We start from the raw sequence: 23,250 nt of genomic DNA on the forward strand, positions 1-23,250 counted from the left end.
AAATGAACAAAGTTTGAATGGGATAGTTCTGGCTGCAAAAGGAAAATGAGTTCAGGAAACTGGTAACTAAAGGACAATTGCAATAATAGCTTGTTGAAGGCTGTCTGACCGCACTACCTAGACAGAAAGCTATTGCTACAACTGGAGCTTACTTCTGAATAAACATATTTAGGGACTTGCCTGTGGGGAAGAGCATCTTAGGGTTGTCATGGTGAATATAATAATGTGCTGTTTAGAATAATAATTCTGTTTCTGTCTAGTTGAGGAAGACAGATGCTTAGCACCACTAAAGGTCATGTTGTGGAAAGAACTTCCATCACTAGCATTGGATTGCGCTCAGCAGTCTCAAATACTTAATCCCCAGTTCCCTACTGCTGTTTGTAGGATTTTGCTCAGCACTTTCAAAACCTGCTGTAAATATTCCTGGAGGAAAGAAGGGGTGGACAGAGAGAAAATGACTTTCCTGCTCTTGACTGATGGAGGATATTGCCTCAGTTATAAGACAGCAGAAAGTGTCTGGAGCAGGCAGTCTCTTCTAAATAATATGGTGGTAAAAAGGTTTTTAAAATGTTTTTCTTAGACTGTTTGTTGCATATACAATTGTGAACTACCTTTTTCTAGTAAAAACCTTCTACTGGCTGAAATATATACATATTCATGGAAGCAGGCTTTTCTCATCCTGTTCTACTGCAGCTCTTGCTGATAGGATTCCTTGGGTGTGTTTCTGGCACAACGAGTTGATCCTCACAGTTTACAGTTGCAAGGATAGCAAGAGCCGCCTGCCTCTTGTAAGTAAAGACTCAGAACGTGCTTTGCTTGCCCAAGGTCATACGGAGCATACATCAATGTCAAGGACCATTCTCAGGCTTTAAAGCATACTAGGGCTTGATTTGAGCAAGGAATCCTAGAGCTTTGCTCCAGAAAGTATTTTTAGTGCTAACACTTATGTTTACAACCTTTCTTTCAGTACTCGCACACACACATTTGGGCTTAGATGAAAGATATCTAGGGAGATTGATTCCTGTACATGCTTAAGTGCTTTAAGTTTAGAAATGAAGCAGCAGAATATGCTCTTCAGTAACTGTTTGCAGCTTTTCTAGCTTCCCATTATACTTGAAAAGGAGTCTCTAAACATTTCCAAATTTATTAGTTTATACTCTTGTAGATTAAAATATATTTTATTTGATGCATAAAGTGAATCTTCTGTGTGTATGTTCACTCACTTTTTTATACGCACACAGGAAAATATTGTGAAAAGGGGCCCAGTTTTCTCATTCCCCCCTCCTCTGTGTATGTATTTGTTGTCCTCCTTTAAAACCTGTTTGATACTATACAATTTGTGGCTCTCTTTTAAGTCCTTTTATAGAATTCTGTAGTTGGTGGAGATGGAGTAGATCAACACCTCCAAGCTCCTGCACCGAGACAGCCTATTATTATTATCCCATTCCCAAAATGTCATAAGCAGATGTTTGTTCAGCCTTTTCTTGGAAAGAATGAGGATCCCACACTCCCTGCAATGAGTTTGCCTCATTGCTGAATAGTTCTTACAGTTAAACTTATTTCTAGCACATTATCCTCATAGCCCAGTCCCAGATGTGTTTGATCATAGTTAATCAAGATGTACTCTAGTAATTGTGCTGAAGTGTGCAGCCTTAGCCAAGGGCAGTAATGTAATGGGACTTACTTTCTGAGTAAAGTTGCATATTACTCTGTAGTTGTAAATAATTATTTTGTCCTTATGAGGAATATCTCCAAGGATAGTTATTTTACTTCCTGGTATTCTCACTACTAGAGAGAAAGGGAGATGTAGGTATTGAATTGTTTGCTCTCACAAATACAGCATAGTTGCTTTGGTTCACAACATTTTTGCTTTAATAGATACAAGTGTTCTGTAAGAAGCAGTGCTGGGAGGATAGGCTGCTGCAGAAGAGGATTTGCTCATTCTAAGATGTGTCTGCTTGGAACAGATGTCATTTTTGCTTTCATGGAAGTCAGACTTGGAGATTATTGCCTCTGTCATGAAGGTGATACCAGGAAATCTCTTCCCTAAGTATCTCAGAGGCATATATACTGATCAAGTGTCTGTGTTCTAGACTTCAGCACAACAGGGGAAAATCTACTGCTGTTCAGTCTAGTGCTGTGTGCAGGAAATCACAGAATGGAGACAGGGCTTCACCCAGGACGTATTCTGGAACAGACAAAAAAAAAATCCTGCATGTGAACTTTTCTCCTACAGTTTGCAGAGCAAGATATTTCCAAGTATACCTTCCAATGGTGAAGCTGTGAGGCAAATCAGACAAGATGGTGTGAGATCCATGACTGGATCCTCTGCATTTTTTTTCAAATGTTAAAAGCAGTTGTTTGGCAGAGATAGGAGTGTGTGCTGTTTTCTTCTATTGTGGTGTTTTCATGATTTAAGTCATGCCCCACCTAGCTGCTGCTACCCTGGTATTTGGTGAACCAGTTTACCCACCTAAGGATACCATTTCCAGCTCTCGAGCTGGTTCAGCAAGTTGGGTGATAGAAGTGCTACGGCCACTGTTGAGGACTCGTAAAGGTCTGATAAGGCTCCTGGATCTTGTATGAGCCAGCTCTTGGTTAAACCATTGCTCCATAGCTGGCATTCTTCTTAAACTTCTGTTTTAACCATAACTACATGCAGACTAGAATTCTCTACTGAGGGAACTTACAACTGAGTAGAGAGATGCTCTACCTCCATCCCATATCCTCCACAGGATGGTGTCTTAATGTTTGTGATACTCTTCCTTGGTGATGAGATTTATAGAGCCCCCTTACCTGTCCCAAACTTTCCTCTGTAGTTTCCAGCTGGCTGGCTGGTATAAACCTGCCATCGCTTTTCACTGCTTCTTTGTCTTCACCAGTCCTTTCTGTACCAGGCTGCGATAAAGCTCCTGGATATAGGTGTAGATGCATTTGGCATCAGGGACACTCATATGCACCATATCCTCCACATCCAAAAGCTGAGCACAGTCTGCAAGCTTCCTGGGAGAAGGTTGTTAAAGAGAAGTCAGGTTAGTTTGCTGCCTTGCTGAGTCTGCAAGTCATCTGTGGGACATAGTTCTTAATGCAAAAATAGGTAAGAGGATAGAAGGGAAGAGGGTGCTCTCTAACCATAAGAGGTTATATGTAAAGGAAGAGATACCACTAACAGGGATATTTTGCCATTTGAGGCTGGCTTAAAATGAGAACCAATATTTGTTAAGTAAACCTACAGTAAAAAAAAAAGTTCTTGCCCAATGTATATTGGAGCCAGTGTGGTATAAAGGTGACAGACTAGGATCTAGGAGACCTAGGTTTGATTACCCACTCTGCCATGGAAGCTTGCTGGGTGTCCTTGGACCAGCCACATACTCTCAGCCTAACCTACCTCATAAGGTTGTTGTGAGAAAAAGATGGAGAGGAGAATGATGTAAGCTGCTTCGGGCTCCCATTGGGGAAAATGGCAGAATATAAATGAAAATAAAAATAGATAATAAGTTGTGCATTAATGTTCCTCAAGTGGACAAGAAAGATAAAGAGAGGTCTTCTGCACTTCAGAGGCCATTGAGGTCACTTACTGGAGTCCTCAGGGAGAATCAACTGATAAGGCACCTACAGCTAGTTTTGATGGTCTTGCTACCATGCCTTTCCTTCTAACAGCTGCCATCTCTTCCAGTATAGGTCCCTCTGCTGGCTGTTTAGAGGAATTTCATTTTCCATAAGCCTTTGAGCCCACTCCTGTCAAGGCTAACCTAGTACCTGAAGGACAAAACTCAGCATGGATTACCACTTTTCGAAACACTGTAAGCACACCAGGGTTTGACTCATATTTGATACAGTATACACTTTAAGTGTGACAGGGAGATATGTGGTGTCCCCTAAGAACTTGGAGACAGTCAGCAGACATGAGCCAAAAAACAGCAAATGGTATGGCTTCCCAGCTCATGCCCACTATATTTAAAGGCCCACTTTACACTTCCATATTTTATGTTCTTACTGCAGCAAGTCCCAGTGTAGTCGGGGCACAGTGTGAAGTGTGGATCATCTCTCCCCCCCCCCCCAACCTGTCCTCGTTGTTGTGCTGTCCCAGGGTCTCGGACTGGGAGGAGTGCTCACTCGGCAGTGGAGAAGGCCAGGGCAAAATTTTCTCTGCGCTTTGCAGGGTCAAGAGCAGCATAGTCGAAAGCATCTGGGAAGAATTTGTGGATGAGAGCACAAAAGGCCAGCCCGCTGCTCCAGCTAGAGGAAAAGTTTTGAATGTCCACATGCTGGGAACAAGAAAGAAAGGTTAATGGGGAAGGGATCAGCTGCTGATTGTCCTTGTGCTCTCTCACGCAGCAGCTGCAACACACACTTCTTACTGCATCATCATGATTGTTGTACATTAAAGTTGAGTCACACCATTCCTCCAACCTTTTTAGGAGTTGCCTCATTTTTTAAAAAAAATACAAGTGTCTTGAGAGGTAGGCCACAGTATGAAAACCCCTTGGCCACCCAGGGAGCATCAACACTGAGTGGGGAGCTGTACACCCAAACCCCACACACTAGTACTATACCTTGCTGGCTGATTGGAAATTCTGTGCATTTGCATCTGTCCTGAGACAATCTGGGCATTGTTGTGGTGATAGCGTTGTCCCACACAGATCTTTTGCTTTAAAAAGACTGCAGTACAAATAGGTGGATGCAGCAGTTGCTAATACTGCAGCATACAAAGTAGCATATCTGCTTAGCAAAAGGTACAAAGTTCAGGTAGATGTCTGGAATTACTCAGTGTCCACCCAAGAATGTTAGAGCTAAATAGCATTTCAAGTAGTTTTTCCTTCACTTGCCCATTGATGGGATGTTTTTAAGGTTTAGAAGCCCAGAACTGTGGATAGTAAAAGATGCATGAATGTTCCAATTAGCATGATCATTTTAATTAGAACAAAGCCAGTGTTAAGAGCCAGTGTGGTGTAGTGGTTAAGAGCATGAAACTCTAATCTGGAGAACCGGGTTGGATTCCTCACTCTTCCACTTGAAGCCAGCTGGGTGACCTTGGATCAGTCACAGCTTCTAGGAGCTCTCTCAGTCCCACCCACCTCACAGGGTGTTTTTTTGTGAGGATAATAATGGCATACTTTGTAAACTGCTCTGAGTTGGCTTTAAGTTGTCCTGAAGGGTGGTATATAAATTATCATCGTCATCATCTTTTTTAAAAGAAGTGTGGATGGAAATCCTATGAATCAAACATTGTGACTCACTTCAGGGTGGAGAGGATCATAACTCTGGTTTATAGCATTTCTTTTCCTGGTCAACTTTGGGGTTTTTTGTGAGATTGCATTGCTTTGATGTTGCCATGTGTACGAGATAACTATTTTGACGAATTACACAAATTAAGCGTGATAGACAAGCAGGCTGTATCATCATAGCCAGAGGGACATCCTTGTTACACTACTTTAACTCAAAAAAAAGACAAAAGCATTTATGTAGCACTTTTAGCATGTTCAAAGCACTTCACATACAAGTATCTTGATAATCTGTATAAAATAAGTATTTTTCTAAGATGGAAGGTTATGGGGCCCGGCAGAGAGAGTATGGTTTGGTGAGGGTGAAAATGGAACTGGGGACTCCTGGTTCACAGCTGTTTCTTAGCTGCACTAGTTCTCAGGAAGAAACTGAACACCAGATGGAAGAGTTTGGGATGTTAGGAGAGGTCACTGTGCTAATGAGTAGTGCAGATCAAAACTACAGAAAATCCAACGAGAATGACTTGTGGTTTGTTTGTATGTGTCCACCCCAGAGTAGCTAAGAAAGCCAGTTTGCTGTAGTGGTTAAGAGTGGCAGGACTCTCTGGAGAACTGGGTTTGATTCCCCACTCCTCCCCTTGAAGCCAGCTGGGTGACTGTGGGTCAGTCACAGCTCTCTCAGAGCTCTCTCAGTCCCACTCACCTCACAGGGTGATTGTTGTGGGGTAATAATAACATTTTGTAAACTGCTCTGAGTGGACATTAAGTTGTCCTGAAGGGTGGTATATAAATCAAATGTTGTTGTTATTATTAAAGCATGCCAACAGGACATGTTTTGATCTATACCCACTCCTAGGGATGTGCGTTTCGGCATTCAGAATGCCGAAAGAATGCCAAAACAAAAGTGTTTCGGCTTCTTTCGGGGAATGCCGAAACGTTTCGGGGAATGCCGAAACGTTTCGGGTAGCCGAAAGAAAAAAGCCGAAACGTTTCGGGATTCTTTCGGCTTTCTTTCGGCTTTTCTATGGGAAAATGCCTCCGTCTTCCAGGACGCCTGGAGGAGGCATTTTCCCACCGAATAAGCCCAAAATTGGTGGGGACCTTCCTCTAACCCTTCTCTAACAACCACCCAAGTTTCAGACAGATTGGACTTTGGGGGGCCATGTTATGGCCCCCCAAAGCAGGTCCCCCCATCCTCCCATAAGAAAGCGAAGGAGCAGCATATTGTTAGCATGCTGCTGCTGATCTTTCTTCATTATTTCCTATGGGGAAAAAATGAAGAGGCAGGCTTCCTTTGCCAGGGGTGGCATTTTGCATGCAAAATGCCCCCCAGCCCTCAGGGGCCCTTCTCCCACCCCTCCTCCCACCCCCCACCAAGGCTCAGCCTGCTCCCACTTGGGGGGGCCATTTCATGGCCTCCCCAAGTAGGTGCTCTAATCTCTACCACTGACAGCTGGGGGAGGCTTGTGTTGCCAGGGGTGGCATTTTGCATGCAAAATGCCCCCCAACCCTCTGGGGCCCTTCTCCCACCCCTCCTCCCACCCCCCACCAAGGCTCAGCCTGCTCCCACTTGGGGGGGGCATTTCATGGCCTCCCCAAGTAGGTGCTCTGCTCTCATCTCTACCACTGACAGCTGGGGGAGGCTTGTGTTGCCAGGGGTGGCATTTTGCATGCAAAATGCCCCCCAGCCCTCTGGGGCCCTTCTCCCACCCTTCCTCCCACCCCCCACCAAGGCTCAGACTGCTCCCACTTGGGGGGGGGCATTTCATGGCCTCCCCAAGTAGGTCCTCTCAGCCCCTAAAGTCCACCCCTTACAGCCCCACACAAACCCAATTCCCCCCCAGCTGCCACACACAGACCCAAATCCCCACATTAGCCCCTCACAGACCCAAATCCACCCCCACCTGCCCCAGACCCATAACCCCAGGAACAGGCTGGCAAAGGCCAGCCCTCTCCCTTTGTTCCCTATGCTGGGAACTTCTAAACTCTCTTTCCCTGGGCAATTCTGCACAGCCCAGGGGTGCCACAATGGTGGGCACACTTCTGAGTGCCAGCTGGTCCCTGTGAAAGAGCACCTGAACCACAGACACCCTCCCTCAAATTCCCCCACCACCTACAGAGATGGCTGGCCAGCCAGCCCCATTGTTCCCTATGATGGGAACCAACTGCACAACAAAGAATAAAACAAGAACAACACAAAATAAAGTTTAAAAAAAATTATTTTCTCCCTTCCAAAGTACAAGGAGGCAAAGCATTATGACACATTACACCAGCAGTCCCCCACACAGAAAAATTAAAACAAAACTCACTTAACATCAGAGAATCACAAAACACGATTCCTGTCAAAAACACTTTATTTCTTGAACAGCTTTAGGTTACACAGCAGGGGGGAACACCAAAGGGCATGGCAGCACTATCTTACACAAAAATAACACAACTCACTTAACATCAGAGAATCACAAAAGCACAATTCCTGTCAAAAACACTTTATTTCTTGAACAGCTTTAGGCTACACAGCAGGGGGGGAACACCAAAGGGCACGGAAGCAGTATCTTACACAAAAATAACACAACTCACTTCACATTAAAGAATCACCCCAAAAAATTGCTGTCAAAAGCACTTTATTTCTGTAACTGCTTTAGGTTACACAGTAGGAAGGCACCACAGAGCAGGAAAGCAGTGTACTACGCAAAAATAACACAACTCACTTCACATCAGAGAATCACACAAACACAATTGCTGTCAAAAACGGTGAAGTGGGTTGTATTATTTTTTGTAGTACATTGCTATCATGCCCTGTTGTGCCCTCCTACTGTGTAACCTAAAGCTGTTCAAGAAATAGTGTTTTTGCCAGGAATTGTGTTTTTGTGATTCTCTGATGTTAAGTGAGTTGTGTTATTTTTGTGTAAGATAGTGCTGCCATGCCCTTTGGTGTTCCCCCCTGCTGTGTAACCTAAAGCTGTTCAAGAAATAAAGTGTTTTTGACAGGAATTGTGCTTTTGTGATTCTCTGATGTTAAGTGAGTTGTGTTATTTTTGTGTAAGATAGTGCTGCCATGCCCTTTGGTGTTCCCCCCTGCTGTGTAACCTAAAGCTGTTCAAGAAATAAAGTGTTTTTGACAGGAATCATGCTTTGTGATTCTCTGATGTTAAGTGAGTTTTGTTTTAATTTTTCTGTGTGGGGGACTGCTGGTGTAATGTGTCATAATGCTTTGCCTTCTTGTACTTTGGAAGGGAGAATATAATTTTTTTAAAACTTTATTTTGTGTTGTTCTTGTTTTATTCTTTGTTGTGCAGTTGGTTCCCATCATAGGGAACAATGGGGCTGGCTGGCCAGCCATCTCTGTAGGTGGTGGGGGAATTTGAGGGAGGGTGTCTGTGGTTCAGGTGCTCTTTCACAGGGACCAGCTGGCACTCAGAAGTGTGCCCACCATTGTGGCACCCCTGGGCTGTGCAGAATTGCCCAGGGAAAGAGAGTTTAGAAGTTCCCAGCATAGGGAACAAAGGGAGAGGGCTGGCCTTTGCCAGCCTGTTCCTGGGGTTATGGGTGTGGGGCAGGTGGGGGTGGATTTGGGTCTGTGAGGGGCTAATGTGGGGATTTGGGTCTGTGTGTGGCAGCTGGGGGGGAATTGGGTTTGTGTGGGGCTGTAAGGGGTGGACTTTAGGGGCTGAGAGGACCTACTTGGGGAGGCCATGAAATGCCCCCCCAAGTGGGAGCAGTCTGAGCCTTGGTGGGGGGTGGGAGGAAGGGTGGGAGAAGGGCCCCAGAGGGCTGGGGGGCATTTTGCATGCAAAATGCCACCCCTGGCAACACAAGCCTCCCCCAGCTGTCAGTGGTAGAGATGAGAGCAGAGCACCTACTTGGGGAGGCCATGAAATGCCCCCCCAAGTGGGAGCAGGCTGAGCCTTGGTGGGGGGTGGGAGGAGGGGTGGGAGAAGGGCCCCAGAGGGTTGGGGGGCATTTTGCATGCAAAATGCCACCCCTGGCAACACAAGCCTCCCCCAGCTGTCAGTGGTAGAGATTAGAGCACCTACTTGGGGAGGCCATGAAATGGCCCCCCCAAGTGGGAGCAGGCTGAGCCTTGGTGGGGGGTGGGAGGAGGGGTGGGAGAAGGGCCCCTGAGGGCTGGGGGGCATTTTGCATGCAAAATGCCACCCCTGGCAAAGGAAGCCTGCCTCTTCATTTTTTCCCCATAGGAAATAATGAAGAAAGATCAGCAGCAGCATGCTAACAATATGCTGCTCCTTCGCTTTCTTATGGGAGGATGGGGGGACCTGCTTTGGGGGGCCATAACATGGCCCCCCAAAGTCCAATCTGTCTGAAACTTGGGTGGTTGTTAGAGAAGGGTTAGAGGAAGGTCCCCACCAATTTTGGGCTTATTCGGTGGGAAAATGCCTCCTCCAGGCGTCCTGGAAGACGGAGGCATTTTCCCATAGAAAAAAGCCGAAAGAATGCCGAAATAATGCCGAAAGAATCCCGAAAGCCGAAAGCCGAAAGAGATTCTTGTTTCGGCTTTCGGCTTTAACGATAGAGAATCTTCTTTCGGCTTTCTACTTTCGGCTATAGCCGAAAATTTTTGGCTTGCACACCCCTACCCACTCCATTCTCCATCCAGGCCTTCGTCATTGTTGACAACTCACTGGTATCTATTGAGTTACCCATACTGGGACCAGAAACATGGCAGAATGTGCTTCTGGATGACCTCTGAGCCTAGAACTGGTGATGCCTGTGACATTATGTAAAGCCAAGCCAAAGATTCTAGATTATGAGCTGAGGGGCACTTGGGAAGAGGTGTGTACTGAACTCTTGTCTTTACAGTTTATTTTGACTTTTTTACCTCATAACCACGAGTCTTGGCCCTGCACCACTCCAGCAACATGTTCTTCACAGTGTTTGCACCTCCCATCCTCTTAATATTGGGGGCAGGACCACTTGCTGCCCTTTGGGAGGGAAAAGTGAGTATGAGAGAGAGAGAGAAGGATATAGGAAGATCAAAAGCAAGAGTGAGGTTGATACTTAACAAATGAAACAAGGCACTTTCCTCTAACTCTGTGATCTACAAATTCTAAATTACTGTACTTGATTCATTTATCTTTCTCTAATGACCAGCAGTTTGGAGACATTCAACTCCAGCTATTTAGGATCAGTGCCTCATATCCAGTCTAATCCCCACCTGTTGACCAGTCTCCACAAGACAGACTTTGTTGTTATCTTTAACACACATCAATCTATATATAATCCATAACAAAAGCACCTTTTAACTCACCAATACTTTTAGATTGCATACCCCTCCCCAAAACTAGCTGAATCTAGAAAGAATGCACATCTGTCAGTACACAAATGTGGTCTGATTTAATAAAACAAAATTCTAGGGTAGTAGTGTTATTCTGTTATAGCCAAAGCAAGAGTCTTGTGGTACTTTTTTGTGGCAAACGTTTTCATGGCTAGATCTGAATTGTGTTTTGTTGTCTCTGAGATGCCATTTTTGTTGGCTTTTCTCTGCCCTCCTTTATGTTGGCTCTGAAAGCAGCTCTTCTTCATGCTATGCAGGATCCAGAAAATGAGTTTTGGCCCCTTTCCAAAACAAAAACTGAAGGCCAGCAGAGAGAGAAGCAGTATCCATCATCACTTCACACTGATCTAATCATGCTCATTAGTGGCAATGGCAGCTTCTGACAGAAACAAGCCTCTCTCTTATCTAGCCCCAGACCATTAATCAGGACCTTTCAGTAATTAATCCAGATATATTATCCTGTTGCACTGAAATCCCTGCTAACTGATATTAGATACCCATTAGCTTCCTTGGCTAAAAGTTTCCTATTCACACTGGTCAGTTGTAATCTTCCCCAGAATCCCAGTTTAATGAGGTAACTAATAATGCTGCCTCCGATATACAGCCCCCTATCCTGAGACTTCCACCATTTCCCTTATTTGGAAATACTTCCAGGAGGCAGAGACTCCTTTTTTTTACACCTTTGGCCTATTACAGTGCATATCAGCTCACCTGGATTTCTCTCCCCTTTCTTCAAGACCAGGTAAAAGTCACCTTAAATTTTTTATTCAAGCTCCAAGCCCTAAAACTGAGGTCAGAATCTAAGCTAAAGTGTGTGTTTCTGATGGTGGCCATCCCCTTGTGGTAGTACACAAATTGTCTTGTTAGTTCATGCAGTGAGCTTCCCTGAGTCTCTTTCCCTCTGGATTTCTACTTGGACTGTTGTCTGTATTACTGCTTTGGCCCCCAACAATATACATAGGCTCTGCCGAGGCCATGCTCAGCCTTGCTACACTTTCTCTTCCGGCTTTTTTGTTATATTATTGGCTGCCCAGATGTTTGTGGCTCCTCTTTGGGGATCTAGAACTCTGCCCGGAACCTGCACAGTTAGGTCGTGATAAGCCCTCCTGCTGCTTCACCCCCTCTTGCTCTACTACTTTTGGCCCCTTGCCTTCTCCTTAAGATACACATGTTGCACTGTGTGTGTCTGTAATACAGGCATCTTAAAATGGGCATTCTAGTACTGGTAATGCTGCAACCCTGATGATATGATTTCTTGAGTGTACTATTTATTCCCCTCAATAAAGCTATCTCTGACTTCACCATGCTCATGTTCTCAGTACTTCTTTCAAATTTTGTCAAAGATCCCTTTGCTTATTCCTTTAAACTGGGTGTTAGAATCAAAGCCAGTAGCACTTTGCAACAAGAGGTAACAGATGGGAGGTTTTCTTCTTTACACTCAGGCCATACTAGTGTGAAGCTGGGACCAAAGTAAAAGTAGGTTCACTCCCATGGACACTTAAGGTACATTTGTCTTCCTGCCCTCGCATAGTAACAGAATCTGATAAAGTGGGCTCTGGCTCATGAAAGCTTTTGCCATAATGAAGATTATTATCCTGTGCGCCTTATTTGGGACAAACCCCCTTGAATTCAGAAGAGTTACTTCCATGTACATGGAATTCAGCTGTTAATTCTGCTCCTATAAATGCAAGTAACATAGTAATTGTGAGAGGAAGAGGCATGTTCATGCTGCACAGAAGGTCCAAAAACTCATGGAAACATCAAAAGGGCCACACACAAACTCACCCTCCAAACTTCTCCACAATGGCTTTGCGGGACTGAGCTCTGGGTGGCATACGTGGTCTGGTTAGCTCCCTTCGGTCAAATACAGGCCTCTTCTTTTTCTCCTTAGCAGGGGCTGTTCCCTCAGCTGCAGGGTGCTGCTCTTGATTCCCTTGAGAGGCTGCTTCAGTGCTGGGAATCCAAAGCAAGTCAGAAACAGGGATTGGACAGGGGGTGATAGCCAGGTGACCTGAGCTCAGTCTCCTAATCCAGTGGTTCTCAAAATGCAAGGAGCAGAGACAGATACGATTGCCAAGAAAGGCAATCCTTCCTGGCCACTTCAAATATACAGAAAACATATCCCATCATTTCTGTTGATTGCCAGTCCCAGGTATCGTTGTTGCAGACTTTTCCTGTTTCTAAGAGTTCAGTACTATGGTCATGTTTCTATTCTGCATCTCTGCCAAGGTCAAGAGTAAGCATTGCTGGGGTTTATTTTCTTAATTGCACTGAAGCTTTTTCAAACAGTTTAAACAGAAACAATTTAAATCCGCTCATTACTAAATAGTTTGATACCCTGGTTCTACTTTGTTATTAGGTGGTACTTTGGGACTTTACCATTATAAACTGTCAGCCAGAAAAAAGGAGGAAATGTAGCCAAAGCTATTGCTCATAACTTTTATCACCACAATCACTACTAAACTTTGTATTATCTGTGCATTTCTCCTTTTCCACATGCCAGAGTCCTTTTCAGCATCTTATCTCACCTGGTAGTGTTCCCAGTAGCAGTTTCTGCAGCTGTTGTGCCTGAAGTGGTGCCACCTAGAAAAAATTGCATAAAGTTGTATGGTGAAATATCTCATTTTGGAATCAAGGATGCTGCCACACTATGACTCTTTTGCATTGCTGAAGGATTAGTATTCCACAATCAAAAGTGGAATAGAGCACATACTATATAGTGCTATATTTCCAATAAAAAATTGGCAATGCTCATCCTGCTGGCAATATCTTTTTATGTTTATTTGGAAGTAAATTAAGTCTCGGCAAAAATCTTAGTGTACTCAGCAATTTACATTTTATTACACTTGTTCTTGCACCATGAGTAGCTCTACCTCCTGTGTTTAATTAAGTGCTACTAATTAATTCATGGTGGCCATGGCATTCCTGAATGGATCCTTAATTATTTTTTTCTGGACGGGAAATCTTTAGATATTATTTTCCCTTTGCATCCAATGTAACATTTAACTTTCCATTATTGTAATTTCATAATAGTGCTTTTAAAAATAAAAGTAATAATTACTTTGGCAACAAAAAAAAAGCAGTAATCCTCCTGCGGATCAATAACTCATTCAGGAAATACATACAAGTGAAGAGGAACTAATTAATTAGTCACATAAACAGAACCAACTTTAAATCAGGAGGGAAATTTTAAGGGATAAAAGCCATTGGAAACCTCTTTGGACAGGTTGGCATAAATCTGAGTTTTATGTTAAATAAGTTGTCACAATGCAGGAAAAAATGATGGGAAAACAACACACACACAAATGCTGGAACGCACGAGGTTCACAACAATATTTAAATTCTCTTTAAAAACTAAGCGAATGAATATTCTGGGCTAAAATAAAATAGCATTGAAGCAACCTAAATATGAAATATCATGCTATCCTGATCTTCTCTATCAGCGCTTTCAGAAATGGCAGGGACCTTGCCGCTCCGCTGCACCTCCTTTAGAGGAATGTGAGTGAAGGCCATGAGGAAACATCACTGGGGGAGATCATGAAGAAGCACTGCCCCCCAAACACTGGCTAGAGCATTTTGAAAGCACTGCTTGCATGTTTTTAGTTCCGAAGTAAGAAGGAGCTTTCTTTTTTTGGACAATGAAAGCTGAGATCCTCGAGATTCTGTGCTAGTTGCCAAACACCACATCAGCTGGCGTTCCATGTAATCCGTCAAGAATATTAACTCTGACTATAATCTTCATGTATTTTGTGCTACCACCAATTGCATTCTCAAGGGACTGAATTAAATTTTCCTCACCTTTCTCCAAACTTTTGAATCCTGTGGGACTTTCTGGGCCTTCCTCGGGAGAGTTTGCAGAGAATTCTGGCCAGTACTCTTCTTCATCCCCTGGCTCTGGTGAGAGGGGTTCATCTGAAGTGCTGCCTGTTCGGCCCTGTGCACGTGAGACAGAAGAGACCAAGCTACATTAACTGTGTCCAAATAAGTTTCTGGGAATGGCATTAATTCTCTTACCAGCAGGTAAGCAAGCCCTTTCCGGAACATGTCTAACCATGTCATGTATCAAAAATTTCCCAGAAACAATTTGGAACCTGGTATCTGAGTTCTTATGATACAAGGGTTATGCTAATGTGTTTACAAAGACACTGCATACAAGTGAAGGAGACAGAAATATGAGTTGCTTATGTTTACAGAACTGTATATGAATAAATTCCCTCTTGCAACATCTCCATTCTGTTATCTGACTTGGAGAATAACAGCTCTTCCTGTCACATTAAGCAAGAGAGTTGTGAATGTGTGTGCGCCTTTGTGTACAATATAGGAAAGGAACTGGCATAAATAAGCTAAGTGTGTGAGATAAATCAGGGAGCAAGATGCATATGACTGGAGTGTATATAGAAATGTTTTGCCTGTCTGCCTACAGATCTAAAAAGAGTTATGTACCCTGAGCAAGTCTGAAACAAATGCACAACAAAGTGGAAGCAAAATTGTAGTCAGTATATAGGAAGCATTAAGGGAGGATAGTTTCTGGTAAGAAGCCATGTTGGTCTGCAGTTGAACAGCAGGATTTAAATCCAGTGGCACCTCAGAGTCCAACAATATTTTCAGGCTGTACGCTTTTGAGAGTCAAAGCTCTCAAAGATACAGGGAGATACAGGGAGGCATGAAGATCCCTGTCCCTTTATTCAGGAGGTGGGAGGGGTGAAGTGACGAAAGGAGTCAGGATGTAAAGGTACAATGTAGCTGATCAGAGCAGAAATTAGCATCTGTAGTGAGATACGGATGACACGCAGGAAAAAAAAGTGGAAACAAGTATGATTATAACTAGAAATATACAAGGCTCCTACCTCACTGCGGAGGATGCTGGAATTATTTTCCAAGGTGTCAGCTGCTTCTTCCTTCTGCAGTTCTTCTAGGTTTCTATAAGCTTCTTCCTTGGGCTCTGTTCCAGATACACCCACAGCCACCTTATCTTCAATCTCTGCCTGGCCTCCTTGGCTGATTTCCCTTTCTCCCTTCACTTTCTCTGTAATTTCAGGTTCCTGTCCCTCCTCATCACCCAAAGCTTTTCCTGTTGGTTCATTTTCTCTCTTCACATCACCCCCAGCAGCCTCAATTTTCCCTGCCTCACCCTCTCCCTTCACCTCATTCCCAGCGGCCTCTGCTTTCCCTGCCTCACTTTCTCCCTTAGCCTCATTCCCAGCGGCCTCTGCTTTCCCTGCCTCACTTTCTCCCTTAGCCTCATTCCCAGCGGCCTCTGCTTTCCCTGCCTCACTTTCTCCCTTAGCCTCATTCCCAGCGGCCTCTGCTTTCCCTGCCTCACTTTCTCCCTTAGCCTCATTCCCAGCAGCCTCTTCTTTCCCTGCCTCACTTTCTCCCTTAGCCTCATTCCCAGCGGCCTCTGCTTTCCCTGCCTCACTTTCTCCCTTAGCCTCATTCCCAGCAGCCTCTTCTTTCCCTGCCTCACTTTCTCCCTTAGCCTCATTCCCAGCAGCCTCTTCTTTCCCTGCCTCACTTTCTCCCTTAGCCTCATTCTCAGCGGCCTCTGCTTTCCCTACCTCTGTCTGAGCTTCTGCCTGAGCCTCCCCTGAGTTTTCTGTCTGCCCTAGGTCATCACTCTTCTGGGCCTCCCCCTGCTCCTTGGTGCCTTCAGCTTCCATGACGTCCACTTTCTTTGTTTTTTCAGTGGAATATGAAGCAGACGGCCACTTCTAGCTCCAGTTCTGGAAAGATAAAGAGTGCAAAGAATAAAATGATCAAAATTGTTAAAAACCTCTACTCCTTCATGCAGTTGATACAACTATTGGTGATGTCAGGTTATTGTGTAACACTTGATCAAGGTTGCTAGATCCCTGGGGGCCAAACTGATGGGTGTGGAGGTGGTGGGTACTTACATCGCTCCCACATTGCTGGAAAATGGGGGGCAATTCTCTAAAAAATTGTCCCAACTGGGTCTGATTTTTAGAGAACCAGCCCCTGGCATGACCTGCTGCTTCCATGTTGTGCCAGAAATGATGTCATTTTCCAATGCTGCGGGATTCGGGAATGTGCATAGCTATTTTGGCTGTGTGCGTTCTGGGTGGAGGGCATGCAGCTAGCTGGTTCTTTGCGCCTTCCCCCCTGCTAGTCAGGTGAGCAGTGGTGGGGGGAGCTGCAGGAAGGAGGGGATCACCTACCTCCAGTGAGGAACTGGCAACCTACACTTGATTTCTCTGCACAATTACTGCATATTTGATAACTGGCCAATGTATGTATGAGTGGAATATACAAACTGAAAAGCATTGTATATTTGATGTAATACATGAAAGATTTATGTGTGTTGTTAGGTATGTGATGCTATTCACATATGAAAACCATCAACTGATGTGACAGTCATCAGGAGATGTATGTGCATGTATGAACTTTTGAATGATAAGGAATTCTTCCTTGGATTTTACGAAGAATTCCCTGATGGACTTATAAGCACTGTATTATCCTGAAAACCCACTGAATTCACCCGTCTATCAGCTTTCAGCTACCACATATAGCACAATATATTGTCTATAGCCAAGTTTGCTTGAATTTCTTGGATAGGGCACAAGATTTATAGCAGATAGCTAACCAGTGAAGAAACAGATTGATATTTCTCCAAACCTGAGAAAAGTTCTAGGTTTGCAGAAAAATCTGAAATCTAAAACAAAATACATTGGGGGGGGATACCCCCCCCATAAGAGAAGCACTACATGTATCTTTAAGAAATGAATTTCCTCTGTATCAGCCATTGTGGTGGGTTGCTAGGCAGGCAAAACAATATCATCTGCCTTCAAGCCTTGGTTTCTGTCAAGGAGGGAGGAGGAAGCCTGTTTTAGCCTCTGAGAAAGGAAGTACGGAAGGGGGGAAAGCTGAGAGTGAGTATTGTCTAGTAGTAAGACTATGAGACTAGGATTTGAGAGACTCAGGTTTGAATCCCCATTCTGGCATGGAAGCTCACTGTGTGACTTTGGGCCAATCACACATGCTCAGACACATGCTGATTGGGACCAGGACTGGCAGTGACCACCAGGTGACTTGCTACTGCATGACTTGCATTACTTAGCCAGGTCTAGCAGCTTACTGCTATTCAACAGCAGCCAGTGTGGTATAGTGGATAGTGTTTCAGACTATGATCTGTGAGCCCAGATGTGGATTTCCTCTCTGCTGTAGAAACTCACGGGATGACCTTGGAGTGGTCACACAGTCTCAGCCTAAACCAACTCCCAGGGATGTTGTGAAGACAAAATGAAGGGAGAATGATATAAGCCTTTTAGGGACCCCATTGTGGAGAAAGGTGGGGTATATATAGGGTTGCCAGGTCCCTCTCACCTCCTGCTGGGAGGTAGGGAGAGCTGGCACTTACCTCTTACTGCTTATGAGGATCCTCTTCATGTGCATGCGCATGTGCACACCCCAGGGCTGATGCAATGATGTCACTTTCAATAGTAACATCATCATGCCAGCTGCGAGAGCGCTCCCGTGCTCCGCACAGGGTCAATTCGGCCCATTTGGGGCCCAAATCAGCCCCAAATGAAGCGCGGGAATGCTCCCACAGTCAGCGCAGTGACATCACTTCCAGAAGTGATGTCGCTGCACCGGTTGGAAGCACACATGTGGTCGCGTTCCTGAGGTGCCTGCTGGTAGCAAGCAACCTCCAGGAGCTTGCCCCCTCCTGCCGATTGCTGAGCGATCAGCGGATGAGGGGGCAAATCTCCAGGAGTTTGCCCGCCACCACATGAAAACCCTTTGTATATACAAAGTAAATAAATACAAATATAGCTGAAGATACGGTTGCTAGATGTCCAGTTTTCACCAGCACTGTCTGGTATTTGGGGGGACAGTCTGAGAAAAAAGTTCCCCCAAAACCAGATGCCTGGTCTCTTCCCCTCCCCTCCTCCGGCTGTGTGGCGCCACTGCCATTATGGAGCAGTGGCCAGTCATCCCAAGCAACCAGGTGGTCTCCTGTGGCTGTGGAGCAGCACCCAGGAGCTAACAGCCATCCCTGGTGCTCAAGTAGTCTCCTGTGGCTGTGTGGTGCTGCCCAGGTGTTGCACCTGGAAGTGTGGTCAGTGTGATGATATCATTTCCTGCAGTGATGTCATCATGCTGCCCTGGAAGTGCACCCATGCACAAAGTAATCCCCCCCTCCCCAGGGTCCATACCCATCTGGCCACCCTAGTTGAAGAGTGTGGTGCAGATAAAAGGTAGGTTGGTTTGTGAGTGGGAGAGAAGCAAAGAAATTTTAAGCTATGGGAGCTATCAGGAGGAGGGAAAGAGGAAATAGGGTGGGAGGGAGACGCGGGAAAGTAAGGCATCCCCCACAATTCCTTACAGGTTCCCCACTGTGCAACTGGCCCTGGCCCACACTAGCAGACAGCACTGTGCAGCAGTGTTTTCTTAAGAAGAGACTGCCAGTGGGAGAGGAGGAGGAAAAGTTGAAGACAGAGAGGTAGATAATGGTAGGTTGGCTGGTAGATGAGACGAAAATGGGAGAGGCTATGAAGGCTTTCAGGGAAGGAACAGAAGAAATTAGAGTTGCCTACCTCCAGGCTGGACCTAGAGATCTTCCAGAAATACAACTGATCTCTAGACTATACAGATCAGTTCTTCTGGAGAATATAGCTGCTTTGGAGGGAGGAGTCTGGTATTATATTATTATTTATGTTATTTATATTATTTATAGCATCTCTTTTCACTGAGACTCAAGGCAAATGTGTAAATCAATCCAATCAATAGGATGAGACATCTGATAAGCAATATGATAGGACTAGGATTACAGCAGTCTGGAACAACACAAGGAATGGATTAGACACAATATGTTAAACAAAGCAGAAAAGGGCATTACATAAGCATAAAAATAAAGTAGTGGTAGTAAGATAATGCATGCAGTAAACGCATCATACATACTATGTACAGTGGTGTTGTTCACAGTCATGTTCTTTTATAAAAACCATTTTGTTATAATATAAACCTTTAGAAAAGTACCAGGTGAGGCCCCTCTCTTCCCCAAATCTTGCCCCCAAGGTTCCACCCCCAAATCACCAGGAATTTCCAAACTTGGAGTTGGCAAGTGGCAACCCTAGAGGAAATAGTGGTGGAAGGGAAAATAAAATGCCCCCATAGGTCTTTGCAGGTCTCTGGTTGTGTGTGTATGACCTACCACATGCATCTGAGAAAGGGGGCTCTAATACAGAAAAACTTGTAGTGGAACAAAAATTTGTTAATCTTTAAAGTTCTACAAGGTACTATCATAACAATCTGCCTTTTTCTTGAGGCAAAAAGATAAAAAGGAAACCCTCTACTTCTAAATGCTGTAACTATATTAACAAAAGCTACCCAGTAGGATCAAACTGAGGGCCCTGCTCTATTATAAATAGCAAGGTGTCCGGTATTCATCCGGACAGTCTGGTATTCTCTTGAACTGTCCAGGGGAAATAGGATCAAAATACTGGACACCTGGCCCAGGCAAGAGAAGGAAGTGCTACCATGGCCTGAGCCAGCCTCGCTCTGGCACTCGGCCCCTCAGTGAGGGAAGTGACATCATCATGCTTGGTTCAGGAGTGTGCACGCAAATTTTAAACTGGTGGGTCCGAGGCTTTTTTCTATCTGGCATCCCTGAAAGTAACATACACCAAAATCTGCAAAAAGACCCTTCTCCCTGTACTGGACTGTTTTTAATTTTTTCCTGCTACTCAAACCGTGGTTCCTTCCCAAGGTACTACAGCAGTGTTAAAGTGTTCAGTTGGAAGGAAAATTTAAAATGCATGAGAATTTTAGATTAGGCTGTAAAAGCTGGATAACTTTTTTGCTTAAAAGGTTCCTGTGGAAGTGAAACTACTTTTGAGCGTGTCCTGCTGTGTGTCTGAATACTGGCAAAGGAAATAGTATCACTCAGAAATATGTGGAGGCCCAAAATATAGCTCAGTGTAGAGTCTCTAAATATGTATTTTAATCCTTCCTTCTTTGGAAAAAGGCAGAGCTACACAGAAGGCTAAACCTATCAAGGGAACCTATGTCAACTACTACATTCAAAACCATTTAAAGCAGCATCTTATCTGAAGTAGTACATGGAACCCTTAAGACCGTGTAAAAGGGTCAGGCTCTGCCCCCTCCTTTCTTATCACCTAGTAAATAATCTTTAAATAATTCTTGTTGACAAATGCCAGGAACATCCAGTGACTCAAGCATGAAACGTGCAGTAGGCAAGTAGGAAGAGAAGAGGCAGGTGAGCGGGCATGTCACCTGCTAAAAATACTCTTCGACATTTGCATTAGAAGGGGAGAGATCAGCCTGCCCAGAACACTTGAGCAAATGATGGTCCTTAGCTCATGCCCTTCATGCCTTCTTCATGGACTTTCCAAGTGCCCCAGTTTTAGCAGCCCCCCCCCCCGCCCGCGAGCCACTGGTATTCCATCCTTATAATGGCCCTAAAAGGATGAATTCTAGAAAGTGTTCTGTCACTTTCGGAGAAGGAAGGTCTTATGCAGCAGCTAAAAAACAAAGGGACAGGAAATTTCTAGCTAGAAGGAGGTGCTATTTGTCCAATAAACCTTATTGTTTGAGAAACTAAAGGTGTCTGAGCTACATCCCCTGGTTCCTTATAAACATCAACCTCCTTTAGTCAGCCTCTGCTACGCCAGCTGTGTTCTCTTCCCACTCACGACTCTTCCAGTTCTGCTCAGTCCCAACGTTATATGCCCCTTATTCTTCCAGCCTTGCGTTTCCTGCAGGCACGCATTCAGTTCAGAGGCTGACTGTGAATCAACAGCCTGAAACATCCTTTCTGTGTTTGAAATGGCATGGCGTCCCTCAGACAGGAATCAGCATCTATGCAGTGAGAATCCTACCCTTCCCCTAGACTGAGCAGCTAGCGTTGAAGCAACCTAACAGTATAATCCTAAACAGAGTTACTTACTTCTAAATCTATTGATGTCAATGGGCTTAAAAGGATATAACTCCACTTAGGATGGCGTTCTTAGTCTCTGACAGCCTTACTCTCCCACACAAATATAAAAGAAACAGCATTTCCTTGATCTGCCAGTGTGTGTGAGGGGGTATTTAGAATCTAATAGTGATTTAAAGATTCCTCACCAGCTTTATACAAGTATGGTGTAGTGGCTAGAGTGCTAGGTTAGGATCGGGGAGTCACTCTCCCTTTAAGCATAATCTTCCTCACAGGATTGTTGTCATGAGGATAAAATGGTGGAGGGAAGATGTTGTAAACCCAATGGGTCCCTACTGGGGAGAAAAGTGGAGTATAAATAAATAAACAAACATGTTTGAGCCTGAGTCATACTCCAAAATACTTCCGCTGAGACCCACAAGCTTTTCCTGCTTCTCTTCTGTTCTTTTAATTATTGGCAGATGGGCAAAAATTCATCAAGTGCATCTTTCTATTTCACTACATCTCTACACAAGAAAAGCTTCGCCTGTTAAATTTTTGTCAGTCTTTTGGACCATAAATGTGGAACCAGCTCTAAGCAGCTCCCAGCCAACTTCATCTACTTGTTTCGTAGCAAAACTCACATAGATATTTTGGCTCTGTACTTATTCCTGGATTTCTTTGCCCTTTCCTGTATGTCTGAGAAATCATTATACTTGTACTGTGCAATAATAGTGAAGATTTTCCTTCCAGCTCTACTTCTCTTCACTGTCCAGGAACTAGACTCGAACCAGCTGGAACTTAAAACAAATTAGGAGCCACAATCTGGCCATCCCGGCACATCTGAGGAATAAGCACTTACCTAGACACGTACACAAACAGGTCCCACTGATGACTGCAAGTGAAAGATGGAACATTGGAAATGAGGCAGCACCTACTGAATGGTTTGTTTTTTCGCTCTGTCTGCTTTGCTGTCTCCTGTTCAAGCTTCCTTCTCCTGGCCGTTTCGCAGGCTGCCTTCTCCCCCCGCCACCAGGCCAGCACCACTTTTCTCATTGTTTACTACTCTGTTGATGCACCCACCCTCCCTACTGTGATGGGTAACTAGATGCTCCTATTTTTATCAGGAGGCCAACAGGTGCCTGTTTCAATCATACTTCCCACTTCTCAGAAGGGCCAGATACAGCTAGGACAAAGTGAAGAGAGTGGTCAGCCACAGGGCAGCTCTGGTCTAAGAAATGCATTCCTTTCAGGAAAAGGAATAACCAGAAACAAGATATTTTTCTATAGGGCACAGTGATGACTACTGAGCTGATCAAAACAGACCTGATATCGAGTGGATTGCTGTCTGAAGATACTAGCTATTTGGAAATATATTCAAGACATATGCTGCCATTCGTGACATTTATTACAGCCTTTCTGATTCCTGATACACCATGATAGCCAGAAGAAATTTGCAAGACTTAAGACATTTAGACAGAAGCAAATGAAACTGTCAAAAAAGAAGAAATGTTTTCAAAGAGTATACAAGGGTCCCAGCAGAAGAATATGAAAAGTTTAAGTTAACAGGATTGTCATAAGTTCTGCTGTTTATTGGTAGCTGCTTTCTCCATGAGAAAAGCAAGATTGTAAAGCAAGATAAAAAAGAAACCTAAATAAACAAGAGTCTGAAATCTGTGGTTCTGTTTCTAGTTTTGGACCTGAAAGAAGACTGGAACATTGAAATTGGGGCTTTCTGAAAGAGTGGGACTAGTCTTATGGGTCATTACTGACATTCTTGAGTGAGTATGGTCTCTAGCACTGTATATTTTATTTTCCCATGCTCTATGACATACACT

General features: G+C 44.4%; 1 protein-coding gene across 2 annotated transcripts; it reads right to left on the bottom strand.

The window, feature by feature from the left end:
• Window positions 1–1,849: 1,849 nt before the first annotated feature.
• Window positions 1,850–22,467, bottom strand: SMTNL1 (smoothelin like 1). Of its 2 annotated transcripts, XM_054970493.1 has the most exons (9): window positions 22,275–22,467; window positions 15,366–16,241; window positions 14,317–14,452; window positions 13,047–13,101; window positions 12,304–12,471; window positions 10,063–10,165; window positions 4,117–4,268; window positions 2,797–3,003; window positions 1,850–2,188 (listed from the first exon to the last, which is right to left on the bottom strand). In XM_054970493.1, the coding sequence occupies exons 2-8, from the start codon at window positions 16,176–16,178 to the stop codon at window positions 2,859–2,861; spliced, it is 1,572 nt and encodes a 523-aa protein (XP_054826468.1). In that variant the 5' UTR covers window positions 16,179–16,241; window positions 22,275–22,467; the 3' UTR covers window positions 1,850–2,188; window positions 2,797–2,858. The 2 variants fall into 2 exon arrangements, with proteins under 2 accessions (XP_054826468.1, XP_054826469.1); XM_054970494.1 differs by lacking the exons at window positions 4,117–4,268; window positions 10,063–10,165.
• Between the last annotated feature and the right edge of the window lie 783 nt (window positions 22,468–23,250).

Source organism: Eublepharis macularius, chromosome 2 (genome assembly GCF_028583425.1).
Source record: "Eublepharis macularius isolate TG4126 chromosome 2, MPM_Emac_v1.0, whole genome shotgun sequence".
NCBI classification, from domain to species: Eukaryota; Metazoa; Chordata; class Lepidosauria; order Squamata; family Eublepharidae; genus Eublepharis; species Eublepharis macularius.

What these genes read in the sequence shown, in the direction of transcription:
- SMTNL1 (XM_054970493.1), bottom strand. Translation starts at nt 16,178, where the DNA reads ATGGAAGCTGAAGGCACCAAGGAGCAGGGGGAGGCCCAGAAGAGTGAT. An exon ending in CCAGCATCCTCCGCAGTGAG is followed by an intron (nt 14,453 to 15,365) that starts GTAGGAGCCTTG and finishes TCACGTGCACAG; the next exon opens with GGCCGAACAGGCAGCACTTC. An exon ending in ATTCAAAAGTTTGGAGAAAG is followed by an intron (nt 13,102 to 14,316) that starts GTGAGGAAAATT and finishes AATTTTTTCTAG; the next exon opens with GTGGCACCACTTCAGGCACA.